The 19,809-nt window shown below is 39.4% G+C and overlaps 1 protein-coding gene across 31 annotated transcripts in view; it reads left to right on the top strand.

Annotated features, from left to right (window-relative positions):
• RBFOX2 (RNA binding fox-1 homolog 2) overlaps positions 1-19,809 on the top strand; it is a 290,938-nt gene that overhangs the window by 233,448 nt on the left and 37,681 nt on the right. For 17 of the 31 annotated variants that reach the window (XR_004030927.1, XM_030815643.1, XM_030815639.1 and 14 more), the window contains 2 exons: positions 14,153-14,299; positions 17,858-17,911. Coding sequence is in view for 30 of the 31 variants with exons in the window: in XM_030815643.1 (XP_030671503.1) it covers positions 14,153-14,299; positions 17,858-17,911 (201 nt within the window). In the remaining variant the exon portion in view is untranslated. The remainder of the gene's footprint in view (positions 1-14,152; positions 14,300-17,857; positions 17,912-19,809) is intronic. The other 14 variants (XM_030815640.1, XM_030815644.1, XM_030815642.1 and 11 more) reach the window with 1 other exon arrangement.

Here is a 19,809-nt window from a genome sequence, read left to right on the forward strand (position 1 = left end):
TGACAAGATTGTATGTATTTATACTGTTGTACAGCATGATGTTTTGCTTATAGTATCTTTAGTTGGAACAGAAAGCTCTCTTCTGAAGCAATAATGCTCAATAAGAGAGGCTGATAAAGCTAAATTATAGAGTACTTTGAATTCAAGGCCAAAGAATTTGGAATTTTATACTCTAAAGAGCTAAGGATCCTTTGAAATATTTGTTGGTGAGTTGAAAGTAGAGATTTGAGCAAATAGCTGAGCGGCCCACCTTACTACATTAGTCAGCTGTAGATTTTATAACCCTCCTCATTGGAAAGCCCCTGTTGACCATTATGCTCAGAGGATTTTTTTTTTTTTGCTTTTCTACAAACCCCTTCTCTGGAGTTTAAGCCAATTTTTCTTTCACTTCTCTATTATCAATTGGAATTGCCCATTGACTCCTTTATTTGATAACACTTGAAGGTGCGTTGCAGATTAGTAATGCACTAAAACGTAGCCAAGAAGGTATGTATAGCCCTCAACAGTGGGATCATTTGCCCAAATGAGTATTTCTAGAACATAATGGGAAAAAAGGGGGCCACAGTCTATCATGCTGTGTATTGTTGGGCCATATTACCTTCAGCCCACAGTGTAGGTATCATTAACATGTTCTGTTTCCAGGCTAGATGTAGGGGTCTTGGACTACAGAGGAATTTATTCATTCAGCCATCCACTTTTCCAAGAGTGGCTCTTATTTTTCCCTCAAAGTAATAAAAGGCAGGGTACATTGAGCCTACATAAAATATATATATCCTGTATCCATTTACCCTTAAAAATAATTACATCTGTCCTTTAGCTCCAAAATTTTGACGTCTATGAGTAGTTTGGCAGTTTCCAAGCTGGATCCATAAGGAAGCTATCACCTGGTTTGAGAATGTGAGAGTTGCCACAGAAATTTAGAAAAAATTAAAAAAAAAATTTTTTTTTAAATTTAGAATTATGCATGAGTATTTTTGAATAGAGAAAATTGCCCTTTGGATCATATAAGACTCAGGACATCCTTTCAGCACATTTTTAATATTGCTAACTCCATGACTGTTGCTTCTTCTCTTTGCATGCCTTGGTTTATTTACTTACCTACTTACTCCTAATGCCCAAGGGAAAGTAAACTAAAAAATTGCTAGGCGCGTTAGTGCTGTGCTCAGCTGCCCCTTACTGCTCTCACAGCTTAGGGCAAGGATGATGAAGTAGTAAGGATTATTTAGGGGCAATTTTTTTAACCTGTTTACATTTTTCGTAAGTGTCTTATACTACCTCTTGAAAATGAGTAAACTCTGATCAGAATTGACGAAGTTTAAAGCTAAAAAGCTTTTTTTTTTTTTGAGACGGAGTCTTGCTCTGTTACCCAGGTTGGAGTGCAGTGGCGTGATCTCGGCTCACTGCAAGCTCCGCCTCCCGGATTCACGCCATTCTCCTGCCTCAGCCTCGTGAGTAGCTGGGACCACAGTTGCCCACCACCACACCCGGGTAATTTTTTGTATTTTTAGTAGAGACTGGGTTTCACCATGTTAGCCACGATGGTCTTGATCTCCGGACCTCGTGATCCACCTGCCTCAGCCTCCCAAAGTGCTGGGATTACAGGCGTGAGCCACCGCGCACGGCCTAAAAAGCATTTTTAAAAGCATCTTCTACCTCCCTTTTACAGCTGAGGTCAGTAGTGTTAAGTGATTTGAGCAAGTTACAGCTAGCTGGTTACAGAGCTGGGCCTCAGGAAGTCTGCTGTCAGTCAAGTGCTTTTTTCCTGCTTCTCCATGCAAATGGTGATTAAAAAAAAAAAAAAGACATCCATAGAGAGTCTTAACCATCTTAGCTTCTACTTACTCTTCAACTTTTAACCTAGGAACTCTAGCTTGAGCATACTAACAAATTTCTCTCATTCTAAATGAATATTAAAATAATCACTCGGGTATAAAGTTTTAAAAAATTGAGGTGATATTCTGTGTGCATGTCACTATTTATATATTACATATAATTTTATACAATTCTTACTCCTGTTTAAAAAAATGACTTGCTGTGGTTTTTGTTTCACAGTGTGACACTGATAATCAATACATGATCATGTTACATATATAAATGATGCCTTTCATAATTCCTTTTTGTGGCACTTTGACACTCTGAGAAAATGGAATCATATTTTCAGAAGAAATTGAATTGCTCATTTATTAAAAAAAGTTAGCTTACATTTGAATGCCCAAACAGGATTAGACTCTCAGAATTCAGCTTGTCATAACAGTGTTCAAATGTGCAGAAGAAATGCTTAAGCATTTCTCTTTAAAATAAATCTTAAATTATTCTTAAATAGGGAATTGCTCTAAGTAAATGTAAATTCACTTTTCTATGTCTAAAAAATTGTTTTGGTGGTGATATTCGATAAAATAATTTTATATTCAATTTATTATAATTGTCTTATATATTATTTTAGCACCATGAAGTACACTGATTTTTCAGTAGATAAGCATGTGGGCTAAGATTTTACTTTTTTGAAAAATATTTTATCATGTTATCACATTTGTACTCCGAGAAGGAATGCATATGATCTAATTCCACCAAGTTTTAACCCATCAGGAACTCCATCATAAACATTTTTATTCATTGATTTTTGAGACCGAGTTTCGTTCTTGTTGCCCATGCTAGAGTGCAATGGCATGGTTTCAGCTCACTGCAACCTCTGCCTCCTGAGTTCAAGCAATTCTCCTGCCTCAGCCTCCGAGTAGCCGGAATTACAGGCGCCTGCCGCCACACCCAGCTAATTTCTATTTTTAGTAGAGGTGGGGTTTCACCATGTTGGCCAGGCTGGTCTCGAACTCCTGACCTCAGGTGATCCGCCCACCTTGGCCTCCCAAAGTGCTGGGATTACAGGCGTGAGCCATTGCACCCGGCCCCATTAGAAACATTTTAAAAATGCTTAGCTAGGCATGGTGGCATGCACCTGTAATCCCAGCAACCTGGAAAGCTTAGGCCTGTAAATCTCTTGAGCCTAGGAGTTTGAGACCAGCCTGGGCAACATTGGGAGACCCTGTCTCCAACAAAATTAAAACAAAAGTATTTTAAGTGCTAACAAATCTAGTCGATGTTCTAACATGGATTGTAGTTCTTGTTTTTTTAAGGTACTATGCAATGGCATAATGAAAAGTATCCCGGCCGACTTTGTAAAATATTGTAAGGAAAAACAAATTTTTAAAGTGTTTTTATTTTTTTAAAAAGGCTATATTGTGTTTAGGGAATGTGAGCCTGTAAATCAGGTTGAGCTGGTTCAGCTGTCAGCTCCTTCTGTTTGCTGAATGTGTAACCATGAGAGAATTAGAACTCCAATGCTCATTTTCCTTATCTGTAAAAATGATGATTATAGTTCCTTCCGCCTAGGGTTGTTTGCAAGATTAGATGAGAAAATGAATGTCAAATACTTAGTAGGCTATGATGTTTCCATTTCATTTCCTTGAATATTAAATATGTCATAATCTTATTTTATTCTAATTTAAATCATTTAGATTTGAAATCTGATATAAAAAGTTAATAAAGTTTCACTTGTGTGCAAATTTTGATTCAGTGTGAATCTCTCCAAATGAAAACTTTGTTAATAGCTGCCTAAGTTCTTTTTCTTTTTCTTTTCTTTTTTTTTTTTTTTTTGAGACGGCGTTTCATTCTGTCACCCAGGCTGGACTGCAGTGGCATAATTTCGGCTCACTGCAACCTCCACCTCCCGGTTCAAGCAATTCTCCTGCCAAAGCTTCCCGAGTAGCTGGGATTGCAGGTGCCCACCACCACACTTAGCTAGTTTTTGTATTTTTAGTAGAGATGGGGTTTCACCATGTTGGCCAGGCTGGTCTCAAACTCCTGACCTCAAGTGATCCACCTGCCTCAGCCTCCTAAAGTGCCGGGATTACAGGTGTGAGCCACCACACCCAGCAACAGTTGCCTAATTTGAAAGCTATTTGAATTGCATGGTAATTCTCATGGCAGATGTACTTTGAGCAGTTAATAGAAAGATCTACTGACCTTTGATAGGCTTATTCTTGAATGACACATTTTTCAGAACTATGTCCCTTACACTAAATATTGACTTCATAATACTGTGAAAATTACCTATTTGAGTCTATGGAAAGTATTCATTTACATACCTTATCTGAAGATCACCACCCGCCCCCCTCCCCCCATTCGAAATAAATGGAGCCCAACCAGGAGTGATTGATATTTTTGTTCTTAAAACCGTAAGGTCTTCAGAGAGAGTGCAGTAGGAGATGAAGCTTTATATGATTGGTTTTTTGTACTTAAAATCATGACAGTTACAAGTTAAACTGTTTCTAATTGTGAAATGGATTAATGGTAATGTTAGATTTAAATGTGGGGTTTTTTTTTTTCATCAAACCAATAATTTGAAATGAATGTACTTTCAGTCTCTTTCTAAGTTTCATAAGAGTTCCAATCACATTTTGAATACAAACATAAATATTTGTTTACACTTGTGCCTGTATATAATCATTAAACCAGTTAAACATTTTTAGTGTTTTAATATTTAAGGGTTTAGAATCTGACATCCTAAAATGTTTTCTTCTTTTTTTTTTTGAGACAGAGTTTTTGCTCTGTTGCCCAGGCTGGAGTGCAATGGCGCGATCTCGGCTCACTGCAACCTCCATCTCCTGGGTTCAAGCGATTCTTCTGCCTCAGTCTCCCAAGTAGCTGGGATTACAAGCACCCGCCACCATGCCTGGCTAATTTTTGTATTTTTAATGGAGACAAGGTTTCACCATGTTGGCCAGGCTGGTCTCGAACTCTTGACCTCAGGTAATCCACCCACCTCGGCCTCCCAAAGTGCTAGGATTACAGGCATGAGCCACTGCGCCAGGCCTACTTTTTTCTTTTTTAAAACTTGTAATTTTTTTGCTTGCTTGCTTGCTTTCTTGTTTTTTGTTGTTTTTTTTTTTTTGAGACAGGTTCTTGCCCTGTCGCCTGGGCAGGAGTGCAGTGGTATGATCATAGCTCACTGCAGCCTTGACCTCTTATGCTCAATTGATCCTCCCACCTCAGCCTCCCAAGTAGCTGGGAGTACAGGCTTACGCCATCATTCCTGGCTAATTTTTGTATTTTTTGTAGAGACAGGGTTTCACCATGTTGTTCAGGCTGGTCTCAAACTCCTGGGCCTCCTAGAGTGCTGGGATTAAAGCCAGCCTGGGTGTGAGCCATTGCACCCAGCCAGAACTTTTAATTATGAAATTATTTTAGATTTACAGTAAATTTGCAAAAATATGCAAAAGTTTTCTGCATACCCTTCACCCAGTTCCCCTAATGTTAGCATCTTACATAGCTATAGTAGAATGTTCGAAACTAGGCAATAAGAAATACTGATACAGTGTTATTAGGTAAAGTAGAGGCCTTATTTTAAATTTCATTTTTTCCGGTAATGTCTTTTTCTCTATTCTGAATCCCATACTGTAGTTAGTTGCCATGTCTGCTTATCACAAATATTTCAATAATCTTCACCTTATATCTGAGGTACTTCTAGGCTCTAAAGAACAGAAAAAGGAAAAAATTTTGTATTTATGGACTTGCCATTAGATGATAACCACATCTCATTTCCTACTTCATCTGCTTATTCTGCCTTAACCTTTTGTGTTTGCATTGGAGAATGACTATAACATAGGCCCTTCTTCACTTGAAATACAAAAGTTATTTTGAAAGCAAGCAATGTTTCCCAGAATATACATGTCAGCTCAAAACAAGCATAGGCTCTGTTGCCCTATTTTGTTGCCTTGATTAAAACATGTACACACAGTACTATAAGATTTTATTAAATAGTTACTATTAGATCCAGTTTTGAATACATGAAGTTAATTTTACTTACACCACAAAAATTTCAAAAGTTCAGAAACTGGTGACATCATTTAGAAGATTGGAAGACTTTTTTGAAGAACCTGACTTGTTCAAGAAGACTTAAAGAACAAATTGCTTACCTAACAACTTAGAATGAAGGAATCATAAAGTCATCCAAGCCTCCACTCCACGCACTCAGACTTCCCAATTTTTTAGCTACCTGCCACCTACCCCCTCAACTCTTAAGTCCCGAATAGACAACCAGTGATTACTAGGTACCAGGAAAGCCCACAACATGGAAGATAGATAACAAAAACAAACCAAAACAACAACAAACACCACCACGTTACAGGGAGTAGGACCCTTCCCCCACAATTACATTTATATCCTCAGAGAGAGAAGAAATTGTATTAACCGGAATGAAATGCTAGTTTGGGGGATGGGGGTTGAGTTTCAGAAAAGGAAAATGAGTCCTTGAAATTAAAAACATGGCAACAAAATGAAAAACTTTTTTATTTGGCTGACTTGAAGATGAAACTGAAAAAATAAAGGTTTACATCTTTTTCTTTTTTTTTGAGATGGAGTCTTGCTCTGTGGCATAGGCTAGGGTGCAATGGTGCGATCTCAGCTCATTGCAACCTCTGCCTCCTGGGTTCAAGCAATTCTCCTGCTTCAGCTTCCCAAGTAACTGGGATTACAGGTGTGCACCACCACGCCCAGCTAATTTTTCTATTTTTAGTAGAAACAGGGTTTCACCGTGTTGGCCAGTCTGGTCTTGAACTCGTGACCTCAGGTGATCCACCCACCTCAGCCTCCCAAAGTGCTGGGATTACAGGCGTGAGCCACTCTACCTGGCCTACAGTCTCTTATCCACAATTCCAATATCCCAAAAGTTCTGAAAATTATATTTTTCACAAGTTTACCACACAACCTATTTCTATCCTTTATAGATTTTGCTAAAGAAATATCACTGCCTCAGATCTCATTGTATGTGGGTGGGATGAGGGGTGGGTATTACATTATGGGTTATATTCTATATTAACTTTCTAAAATTCTAAAAATTCTGATACACATTTGGCCCCAAAGGTTTCAGATAAGAGGTTAAGGACCTATATCCCAGAAAAATGGAGCAAAAAGGCAGAGATGTGAAATACAAGAGAAGAGATGTGAAAATTAGAGGACCGGTCCAGAAGATCCAATAATACAGCTTCCAGAAAGAAAATGTGTAGAGTGGGAATCATCACCCAGTGACACAAGAAAACTTCCAGGACTGAGGACATTAATTTCCAACTTGAAAGAGACCACAGAATTCTCCACAAAATAGATGAAAATGAAACAAGTCCACACTGAGGCATATCACTATGGACGCTGTTTTAGAACATCAGGTGTATTTGGATAGTCCTACAAGCTGCAAGAGAGAAGAAAAAAGTCACATACAAGGAGATGGGAATCATGCCTTCAGATATCTCAGCAGCAAGGCTAAAAGCTAGAAGACAATCGAGAGTTATCTTCAAAATTCGGAAGGGATTTTTTTTTCCAACCTAGAATTCTGTGACCAGCCAAACTGTCATTAAACTGGGATGGTTAAATAGATATTTTCAGCCATGAATCAGATTCTCAAAAAATTTACTGTGCTAAACTGAATTTCCTATTTTGCTTTTTTTCTCTGTTAGCCTCAAAGAGATGAAAATAAGAAATGAAGACTTCTATCGGGGGACGGGGGGTGAAGAGGAAAAATAAATATTGAAGAAAGTGGATAATCCATAAATCGAAATATTTCTGAATTCATTAAGAAATTCCTTAGTATCTATCTCAGAGTAGTATGTGTTTAATCTTAATCTGATAGACTTGGAAAGTTATACTTTATCTTGTATCACTCAGAATTCCCTTTAGATTATGACAGAACATTTGTTCACAATGTAAATATTTCCATTGTATCATAGAGGAGTCAGAAAAATGAATCAATTTCCTAGTTAGAAGTATTTTAAAAATTTGAAGTTATCAAAAAAAGAAAACATTTATAGTCCTCATTTCTAGGATGAGATTCTGAGACTTAAAATTCTAGTTTGCTATTAAGTGTAATTGGCGCCGACCATCCCCTTGCAGTGTTGATGGCTAGCTCAGCTGCACCAGGGAAGATGAGCTGTTTGAAGGGTAGATGTATAGGTTTTAGCCATATGATTGCATCAGGCCAGCACTGCTGCCAGTCCTCGCTCTAAACTGTCGGTGAATGGACTCCATCCAGCCTCTTCTGTTTTATGCCTTGCCCAGTGGATACGTTAGATTGGATAATGACCACAAAAGGGAAAACCACAACCTTGGGAAGTTGTTTATATGGTCAGTAAAGGTGCTCAGTAGCTAACAGGAGAAAATAATGCAGACCAGTGCTGTTGTAGACAGAGATTTTTCTTAGATCAGTTTTAACTGTCCACTTTTCACAAAGATAAGACTTAAAAACTTTTGTTTCCTTTTTTCTCTCTGATTTATATATTTCAGCAGTTAGTAGTCTATATTGGGATAAATTTAAAGTGAGAATGTCCCAGGTGTGATATATGATCTCATTTAAGTACATTAATGTAGCATGACCAATATTTTCTATTCCTATTTCTACTCTGTACAGAAAACCACTTTTAAGTCCCTGTATCAGTTTAGTAGTTCTTTGGCTTTTTTCCTAATTAAATGTCAGCATCCCTTTGCTGCTTTTCTTTCTCTCCCCTTCCTTTCCCTTTCTCTGCATAGCCTGACCTATTTCTCCTTCCTTAAGGTATAGAACCTAGCCAGGCACAGTGGCTCATGCCTGTAATTCCAGCACTTTGGGAGACTGAGGCAGGCAGATCACTTGAGCTGAGGAGTTTGAGACCAGCCTGGCAACATGGCAAAACCCCATTTCTACAAAAAATATAAAAATTAGTCATGTGTGGTGGCTGGCACCTGTAGTCCCAGCTATTTGGGAGGCTAAGGCAGGAGGATCAGTTGAACCCAGAAGGTGGAGGTTGCAGCAAGCTGAGATTGCCACACTGCACTCCAGCCTGGGCGACAGAGGGAGACTCTTACTCAAAAAAATAAAAAAAGGTATAGAACCCATGTCACCTCTAGGGTAGCCTTCCGTGTCTCTTACCCATGCCTGTCTCCACTCTCGGAGACTCTTGCTGCATGAGATGAGAGTCCTAAGAAGGTAAGAGAGGGGTGGGGTTCGTATGGGTTCTTGCTTCTAATGAGAAGAAGAGATGATGGGTACAGTGCTAGAAAAGAAGTGATTTCACATATGAAATTGGGCTGCCTAGTTTTGAATTCCTAGTCTGCTGCTTACTGTGTGACTTTGGGGAACTAACTGAACATCTCTGCACTTAGCGTCTTCCTCTGTCAGTTGGAGATAATGGTAGTACCTGTTTCACAGAGTTATTGTGAGGGTTAAAGAAAATAATACATGTAAAGTACAATATAATGGCTAAGAACATGCACTGCAGGCCAGGCGCGGTAGCTCACGCCTGTAATCCCAGCACTTTGGGAGGCCTAGAGTTAGAAGTCAGGATCGTCATGACCCTTTGCCAGGGGAACCATGACTGGTGTGGGCCCCCCAGGGTGCTCCTGGTATCTTGTTTCTTGATCTAATTTGGTGGTTACATGGGTGTACTTTCATTGTGAATATTCAGCTCTATGCTTATAATTTATGCATTTTTATCTATGTATGTTAAACTTCAGTTTAAAAATTGCATTAGATCAAAAGTCTTGAGAATTTGGGAAATGATAGGTCACTTTTTCTACATGCCAGATTGACTTAGAATTAAAGATTTCATACTTAAAAACTAGGGGGACGGGTGTTCACTATAAGCTGCAAAATTAACCAGTCGTGCTTCTCATCTTAAATTGCATCTTCAGAGAAGCAAAGAACTATCAAGAGCTACAGATAAGCACCTTGGGCAGCATACTTTGAAGTAATCATTAGTTTTCATTTATCCTGCCACTTCACATACACTGTGACAGATTACATGGGCTACATATAAAGTTATATATAAAAGTGTAATTTGGAGTTTGTGGAATCAGTCTTTTTAACTTTCCTCAGAGTGATACATTCTCATCTTGCAGACCAGATCTGGTGGTTTAAAAGTTTGATTGAAGATAAAGTTTTATGTGATCCAACTGTGAGATGTTAAGAGGCAAGTTTGAAGGTGCTTGAATGAGCATTAGTTGTAATTGATGCTTGTTGCTTTGACTGCATGTTGGTTTGCTTGATGCTGTTTTAGTAACTTAGTGAGTTTCATCTTTAAATGGGATTTGTGTTATTTAGTCTGCATTGTGCCAAGACTGATGATTGAAAACCGTACACTTTCACAGAACGTTGCTTGGTAGCTCTTCCCTTTTCTGCTATTTTTATATCACATGAATCATTGCACATTTAAGCCATCTGCAAGGCCTGAATGGAATGAGATAAAAAGCTGCCATCACTTAAATTGACACTTGAAAAGCTGGTATTCATTTGGAGTTTATTCCTGATTATCCTTTATATTTTAAAGTTTCAAACTTCATTTCAAGATGGTTGCCAACATCTCTGAGCCAGAAGTATCTCTGATTCACAGCTTCTTTCAGCCTGAAAGTCAAAGGGAGGGGATTCATCCTGTCACCTAGAAGAATCTGTTGGGGACTCACTTCTGTCTCGTTTGAGAGAATAAGAACAGCAAGTTCCACTCCTGTTTTAAAAGTATGTTGGTTTAATCAGCTCAGCAAGCCATCCGGTTTGGCATGCACTTCATAGGGAATAGTAAAAACACAAGGCTCTTCAATTGCCAGATGAATACTTCAAAATTGCATGCCTAGAATGTGTCACACCTGTTAGATACTTATCAAAAATTTTGTCAACGTAACTTTTTTGAGGATTTAGTGAAAAAATAATTAGATAAATGCATGCCTGGGATGTTGCAAAAGAGAGTCATGATTAAAAATGCATATTCAGCCAGGCGTGATGGTGCGTACCTGTAGTGCCAGCCATTCGGGAGGCTGAGGTGGGAGGATCACTTGAACCCAGGAGGTTGAGGCTGCAGTGAGTTTTGATCTTGCTATTATACTCCGGCCTGGGTGACAGAGTGAGACACTGTCTCAATTGAAAAAAAACAATAATAAAATAAAAATAAATAAATTCATGTCCGCCCTTTGCAAGAGGCCCAGAGTGGGATCGCGGCCCCTGTGGAGCGGGTCACCACCTCTGCCTCGGTCCTCAAACCCTGTCACCGCCCTGGCCTAGGAGCCTGCCCCACCACAGCGGCCGGCAGCACAGCGATCCGCCGGCGGTGTTTGCGGCCCCTGGGCCCTCTCACGGCAACCAGCTGCGGGCCTCCCGGGCAAAAGCCCATGGGCCACCACCATGGCCCTCAAGATGGTGAAGGGCATCATCGACTGTATGTTTGACAAGAACCTGCAGGACTTGGTCCATGGCATCTGAAACCACAAGGAGGATGAGATTGAAGAAGAATGGGGACAGTGGCCACCAAGCGTCTGTCTTCATTGAAGGATGCCCATGTAGCCCTTGGGCAGTGGAAGCCTTAGAAAGTCTTCTACCTGAGTGACTGCCTGCCTGCCTCCCTGCGTGGACAGCGAGGCCGGCCTGAAGGAGAGCAGCCATCTGATACCGCACCACTCCCAATACCAGAGGCTGTGTCAGGCATGAGGTGCCAGGAGGGCAGGGAAGTTCAGGAATTTGCCTGCGGGCACCAAGTCACCCTCAGCCCATGTCCCTCTCCCTGGGAACCTGAGTTCTTGCCTTATTGTTACACTTTTCCATAAGTGGTGTGGCTTCGCCTGCCTCTGGCTTAATGAGATCATTTTTGTTCATCTCCATCCCCTTTCCCTTGGTTTTCAGCATCTCAGAAGCTCTCCGTAACTGCTTTGGTGACAATGTGTAACTAACTTATGTACTCTTCAGATTCATTTTGAGTTGAAGGCATAGCTGATTAGCCTGGATTTTATTTTACTGAGCATGATTCACCAGATTGGAAATGTGGTTTGCTTCCTGGGAGGACTTCTTCTGCACAGGCTGGATCTCCCAGTGCCCGTCCCTGCCCCCTTCAGCGCATGTCACTGAGCAGCCTGTTCTGGGATCCTGAGGACGGGCCAAAGTGTCTGTCCAGTGGAGGACCACGCACTCTAGTCTGGGGTGTGGTTTTCAGGGGGGCGTGCCTGTCTTCACTGGGAAGCCCCTGAGCCTGGGTTTCTTCCTTTGGAATTGGTGTGAGTTGATAGTGCCTTCCTTACAGGCATGGGCCCGTTCAAGCGAGTATTGGTGGTGGAAACATTTTTAGAGTAGTGCAGGGCCATCCTTGAAAGTCCCAGTCTTCCTCATGGGCCCTGCTATTGGCCATTCGGCGATTCCATGCAGGACACGCGGTGTCTGGGGGCCCTGGCTTTCTCATCAGAAGACCATCTTTATGGCCCGGAAGGTCGTTACTCAGGTGTTCACTTCTGATTCTGGATGTTCTCTGCAGCTACTGGAGTTTCCTGATTGGAGAACAGCAAATGACTGTTCAATGACCGTTCTGGTGGTCCCCCCCTCCACGCTGTGCCCCCCCAAACTCGCTTTTGAAAGCAGCTACCCTACAGACCGCATGTAGGTTCTTGCCACCCACTGCACCCGAAATGCAGACTCTCGGCAGTGTTCTTTTTCCGCAGCAGTAGAGTTTCCAAAGAAAGTTTTTATTTCGTAATATATTTTCACTTGAGTGTGGCATCATGGAAACAAGGCTTAGCAATGATTTTGAAAGCCACGTGGAAAGGCAGCGTGATTGAGTGGAAATCACAGGAAGTTTGGGAGATCCGAGTCCAAGTGCTCCGACTGGCTTAATGGGCTGTTCTGTCTCCTCCTGTGTAACATGGGAACATGGGATGAGTTGCCTCCCTCGTTGTGGAATGGTGCTGAGGATGCTGCAGCAAAACATGGTTTTCTGGAAGCGCCAGAGTGCTCAAAGAGGTTGTTTAGTTCACTGTTTTCCAGTCCTCAGGCTGTGACCTCTTAGTGGGTTGTAAATTCAATTTACTGGGTTATGCTAGGTAAGAAAAAGGAAAACAAACTAGAAAATACCAGAGTGCAGGCACATAACAGTAGCTATCCTGTCTTGAAACTTTGATTTCTGCATGTGATTCTTGTGTGCATGTGTGAGCATATTGGGTTACCATGCACAACCCATTAAAATGAGTCCAAAAAGTAAAAAATAAATAAAAATAAATAAACGCATACCCACACTCATTTGTACTCTTTAACTGTGGATATGTACAAATCTTGCGTTTTTATATTAAGTAGCAGACGAGTCCGGGTCTCCAAAGCCTTTTCCAACAGTTAGATTGTCTCAATGCAGTTTGCTCTGGGCTGCAGAAGCTTAGGTTCCCCTGTACTAAAGTTAGCTGGAATTGCATAAGTTAGGGAGGAGAGTACAGATTTGTTTCAGAGTAAGAAGCTTCTTGGCCAGGCGCGGTGGCTCACGCCTGTAATCCCAACCCTTTGGAAGGCCCAGGTGGGCGGATCACGAGGTCAGGAGATCAAGACCATCCTGGCTAACAGGGTGAAACCCCGTCTCTACCAAAAATACAAAAAATTAGACGGGCGTGGTGGCGGGCGCCTGTAGTCCCAGCTACTCGGGAGGCTGAGGCAGGAGAATGGCATGAACCTGGGAAGCAGAGCTTGCAGTGAGCTGAGATGGCGCCACTGCACTCCAGCCTGGGCGACCAGAGCGAGACTCTGTCTCAAAAAAAAAGAAGCTTCTTCAGTTGTTGCTAGGTTTTTCCTCTTCATAAATAATATCATTATAATACTTTGGCAACATAGTAGTAATAACTCTAGAGCTAATGGAGAGAATGAAATATAAAAATATTTCCTTATTTCATTTCCTTGAGAGAGCCTGAGATCATAGACCAAAAAACGAAGTGACCTCTATAACTGAGTACAACAGACTTTCTGTTTTCAAAATAGAAATATCTTAAAAATAGAAAGTTCTAAGAGTCTAAGAATAAAGGAACTATTTTTGTATCTTCAGATCCTGATGTATCTCCATGTGATCTCGGGCAAGTCACTTAGTACTTCTGCGTTCACTAGCTCCCATTTTGTTAGCGTACTATAAATACTCAAAACACCAACATTTTGTTTGTAGACGGTAGCATTTAGAACATTAATAGCATCTTTGTGTTTTGTTGTTGTTGTTGTTTTTGTCTTTGAAGGGACTACTGTAATTTTTGCTTAAACATACCCTGTTTGGGGATGATTGCTGTGGGGGGATAACTTTAATTATTTTAAAGTAATTGTGTGTATTTTTCATTCTTTATTATTTATTTCTTTGCTTAGCAGACAGAAGGTGGAGCACAGACAGACGGCCAGCAGTCACAGACACAAAGTAGTGAAAATTCAGAGAGTAAATCTACCCCGAAACGGCTGCATGTCTCTAATATTCCTTTCCGCTTCCGGGACCCTGACCTCCGGCAGATGTTTGGGGTAAGTCTCTGAAGTCTTTTTATGGATTTTACAGTTAAAGTAGATTTTAATCCCCCAGATGTGTTATTAGTCATTATTACTTTAGGATTAAACTACAAATAGATTGAAAGAACCTGAGGTAAATCAGTCTTGTCATCAGTCTTTAGAAACCTTTTTCTGTCATCCAGTCTGCTGTAGACATAGTCTTGCAGGTTGCTGCACACATAAGGTGGCCATATGACCCAGCTTGCTGTGACTGAGGGGTTTCTTGTGATGTGAGACTTTCAGTGCTGAAACCAGGATGGTCACCCTACTCACCTACCAAACTCAGTAAACATACCAATAATATGCTTAGTTTCATCTGAAAGAACAAACATGCACATTCTTTTAGAGCAATGATTCCTAAACTTGTTTGCACACTGGAAATTACCTGGGAAGCTTACAAAATATTGATGCCTATGTCTCACATTCTAGGGTTGTGATTTAATTGGCCTGGAGTGTGGCTTGGGCTTTGGTATGTTTACAAGATCCCCAGCCGATACTAATGTGCACATAAGTTTGGGGACCATTGCTTATTCATCCTGTCGCCTTCTTTGTTTTTTCTTTGCCTTCCATATAAGCCCAGCTCAATACTGCCTTCCTCTCCTCTTACCTCTCTCAACTGCAAGACCAAAGAAACTAGGTTCAGGGATGCGTTATTGCCACTCTCTACTTAGCTTTGTAATGTCTAAAAAGATTCACAATGTAGAGAATACAGGTTTAGAGGTGGCTCATTGAAGTGGAGAGAGTATAGATTTTGGAGTCAAAGAGCCTGGGTTCAAATTCTATTCACATGTGAACTTTGGAATTCATGTAACCTTTTTGAATTTAAATATCATATTTATAAACATAGAGACAGTAATCTTTACCTTTCAGAGTGTTATAAATTAAATGAAATAATATTTGTGAAAACAGTACCTCAATGTTTTGTTTTTATAATACTTCGTTGCTCATATTCCACAGTGTCAAGACCAATATCTAAAATCATTGTAGAGGATTGGTTTGCTACCTCTGATGTATTCTTTCAACTGTTTATTTCCTCCTGAATCACCATCATGAAAAAAAGTTAATTGCAAAGATTTAAGTTGTTGAGAAGTTAGTGAATGGCTGCTAAGGATCTTAATTTTTTCTGAGCCTGCGTGTTATTGCTTTTTGAATTTGACCACACTCTTAACCCAGAGATAATCAATAGTTTTTTTGGGTTTTTTGTTTGTTTGCTTGTTTTCTTTTTTAAATTCCACTAGGATAGCTGCCTGGTACTTCATTAGAAAAGCAGATGCTCTTTAAGTCTTGGTTGTGGCCACTTCATGGTGACAAGACACTGGGGCAAAATTCTGTCATTTATAGCTGACTACTTGGATGTATTTTCCACACTAAAGAGCAGGCCAGAGTTGAGATTTAATGATGTTCTTGAAGTATTTGAAGAGCTTTTACACAGAAAATGGTAACCAGATATTTTCCATTTCTTCCGAGAAGAGAGCAACAGAAAATAAAGGGCAGCATAAAGGCCTTGGGTTACGCAGAAGAAACTTCTCAGGAGCATGAGTTATTAGGTTCTCTACTGAATTATCAGAGCTTATATAAAATCTTTGTCTCTGGAAGTCTATGAGAATGGAGTACATTCGCATCTGCCAGAGGTGTGTTTTCTCTTGAGTCAGAAGAATAGTGTCCATTGCAGATCTGCCTAGGCCAGTTAGCGATTTCTTAAAATGTATTATGCCCTTCTCATAAGGCATAAAGTGCAAAAGAAATAATTTTTTTCCTTACCAGAGATACCTAGTTGCCCTATTTTCTTCCACATTGTGACTCTCTATTACTTAGAAGAACAGTAACATTGGTAAAGAGCAGGCATCCATGCTCCATTTCATTAGCTTCATAAACTTGACAAATAGCTTCTTTTAGCCTCATTCTTCTTAACCATAAAAGGAGTGTGATCCTTACTCCAGAAGGATAAGAATGCATTAGAAAATATAAAACAAAACAAACTCCAGAGCACCATACAAATCTTAGTTTTATAGGATAAGCATAAATGCCCTCCCATCTAAAATAAAACATTTTCCTTTTTCCATGATTTTTCTATTAAACCAAACCAAGATGTCTTACTGTAGAAAACTTGGGTTATTAATACAAGTTTTTTGATAAAGATAGTAGGTGACTCAGTCCAATGGAACAGCATGATTTCTGTTTTGCTCTTTCCATTTTTCAGTTTTTTTTCACATTTCCCAAAGTCTGGTTTGAAACCCAAGTGAAGTAGATAATCAGGTATGACACCAATACTCAGAGGGAAATATAAGCCAAAAAGATATCTGGAAATTTTCTGCATATACCTTCAATTCATTTCATCCAAGCATTGATTAAAACAGTTTTGTCTCTTTTTATATATACTTTCCCCCTAAATAATCATTGTGTTTTGTGTAACCCTCTAGTCAGCTATTTAGCTACCTAACAATAGAGTTTAGGTTTTGTGTCTTTAGTTTTTGTTTGCTTTTCTGAATGTTAAAATGTTTAAAGAATTACCAAAGAGAGGTGTTATTTAAAATATTCTTGATGTTGTTGTAGAAATATTAAAGTGGTGAATAGCATGTAGCCTATAGAAGTGGTAACACAGATATATATTGACTTGGATAGTTGTTCACAATCTATTGCTAAATTAAAAAATAAAATAAAAGCAATATATGCTTTGGGAGGCCGAGGCGGGCAGATCACATGAAGTCAGGAGTTCGAGACCAGCCTAGCCAACATGGTGAAACCCCCTCTCTACTAAAAATACAAAAATTAGCTGGGCGTGGTGGTAGGCACCCGTAATCACAGCTACTCAGGAGACTGAGGCAGGAGAATAGCTTGAACGCAGGAGGCAGAGGTTACAGTGAGCCAGGATCGTGCCACTGGACTCCAGCCTGGGTGACAGTTCAAGACTCTATGTTTTTTTTGTTTTTTTTTTTTAAAGCAAATTATAGAATGCATCTGATGTCTATAGTTACTTATCTCTACATGCCTGAGGGAAAGCCTGGAATGCTGTGTACTAAAACATTACGATGATAGGATTGCAGATGATCTTTATTTTCTGTTTTCCCTTTTCCTTTTGTTCATATTTTCTGCTTTTTATATAGTGAATATACTTTGCTTGTATAAAAAATAGGAGGGGAACAGCCTTCTGTAGTATATTATTCTACTTACTAGGATTTGCTTTTTAAATCTGAGACTGTTTTAAAAACTAAGAGATGTAGTTAGGAAAATTCCAAGTTCTTGTCCACATGAAGTGTCTAATGGGCTAACACTGTGAATAGCTTTGGACAACAGCTTCCACACCTAGAGGTGGATAAATTGCCTGAGTGAGTGAACTGCGAAAGGAGAAACTGTCAGCTCAGCGACGAGGAAAAATCAGAAACTGGTATTGGAACTTACTAACAAATACAAACATAGAAGTTAAATAAGTAGTTTACAGAAGAAGAAAAATAAACTCTTCCCATTTCAGAAGAGAACAAAATATGTGGATAAAAACCTGACCATAAGTAAATGTTTTTATTTTTATCTCTGCAGCAGTTTGGCAAAATCCTAGATGTAGAAATAATCTTTAATGAACGTGGCTCTAAGGTAAGCTCCATTTCAATGTCAAGTGTGCTTGATTTCTTTTTGAGTTTTATGTTATTTTAAATAGCAAGTATTCAGAAAACATAAGCTGTTTTCAAGCCTGCATAAAAGTATCCTAATTATCCACCTTGGTTTAGATTATCTCTAAAAATAAGCTACCACATGGCCACACTTTATTCTGATCCTTATATGGGGGTGGAGGGGTGATGAAGTAAGAAGCAGAGAAGGTTGAGGGAAGAGTGGGACGTAAAGAACACAGGATGTAGGAGATGACAGTGCTTTATGAGCCTTAAATTCAGCCTCAGCTTTCTCCGTTTAAAGGAAAAGTGCAAAGACTAAAAAAAAGTGAAATTCTACGAGAATTCTATTCTGAATTCTGTCAGAACAATTCAGCCAAAATCCAACTTCAAAACAGCATACTTAGAACAAATTTAATGTTTTGATTATTCAGTTAACTTGCAGTCTCTTTTGAAAATTGTGACAAGACTTAAACAGAGTGAGCCATAACTGAGGAATTCAGTATGAACTGATTTCCTTAAGTTCTACCCACATAGGCAATCCTCAGGATGTAGAGTCACCTAAATCACAAATACAGTGAGTTAGATTTTTTTGCATAAGAATGAAAGTAGTAAGTGTGTACTTTTATGTGTATTTTCCTCTAAATGTGTTCTATGTAAGAACTGAAATTTTTAATTAAAATTTATTTCCCCTATTAGGCTGGGCGCAGTGGCTCATGCCTGGTAATCCCAGCACTTTGGGAGGCCGAGGTGGGTGGATCACCTGAGGTCAGGAGTTCGAGACCAGCCTGGCCAACATGGTGAAACTCTGTCTCTGCTAAAAATACAAAAATTAGCTGGGCATGGTGGCACATGCCTGTAATCCCAGCTACTCGGGAGGCTGGGGCAGGAGAATCACTTGAACCCAGGAGGCAGAGGTTACAGTGAGCCGAGATTGCGCCACTGCACTCCAGCCTGGGTGACAGAGCAAGACTGTCTCAAAAAAAAAAAAAATTATTTCCCCTATTTACTATTTTAAATTCCCAATCTGTATGATTTAGAATTTCCATGCATTAAAAAAAACAGCAATGTTTTTAGGAACAAGGGAATGGCAAAGACTTACAGTGGTGTTGTGAAAAAAAAAAAAGTATTTGATGAACTGAGTATTTGGACATGTTACTTGAGAGTTTTCTCACTGCTTATTAAATGAAATACATCCTACTGAAACCATCAGCCATAGCCAAGCCTATAAATATTTACCTTGCTGTTGCTACTTTCATTTGTTAGGTTAGAGCAATTTTTTAGTTAATTTTCATTTGGTCATCTCTGCTGAACTTTGAAAATAGCTTTTGGCTATGGTTAAATCTCTTAAACATATAATTTGAGGGAAAGCTAAATAAAGCCAATAAATGAGTTAATATTTACCTCTCCAATTTCATACTCCAAATTCACCATACTTTGGGAATTGATAAGAGTTTATATACCTCCTGCCCCCATCTGTACACATAAAAATGTATGTGCTGTTCTAATGCTACTTACTATTATTCCCTTCCTTTGTAGAATGTATCAACACTAAAAGTGTTTAATTCTGACTATAACAATTATTTATTAACTATTAAAGAGGTAATTATACTCTAAGCTTCCAGTTTTCAGTTAAAACAAAAATGATTAATATGCCTATAGAGAGCTTTCTCCAGCACTTGGTAAGTATTTTTTAAAGTGAAGTCTATTCAGACTGCAACCAGTAAACTATTTATGCTTATAATTTTTCTCACAATGGATTTCTGTTCCTTTGTTGCATTGTTTGTGTTTATTTTGTGTGATCTTTTTTAGCTACACGGTGGGAAAATGACAGTGGTTTAGAGATAAGAAGCACATGAGTGTAAAATAAATATGTGGAGATTA

The sequence above is a fragment of the Nomascus leucogenys genome, chromosome 7b, assembly GCF_006542625.1.
Source record: "Nomascus leucogenys isolate Asia chromosome 7b, Asia_NLE_v1, whole genome shotgun sequence".
Taxonomy (NCBI): Eukaryota; Metazoa; Chordata; class Mammalia; order Primates; family Hylobatidae; genus Nomascus; species Nomascus leucogenys.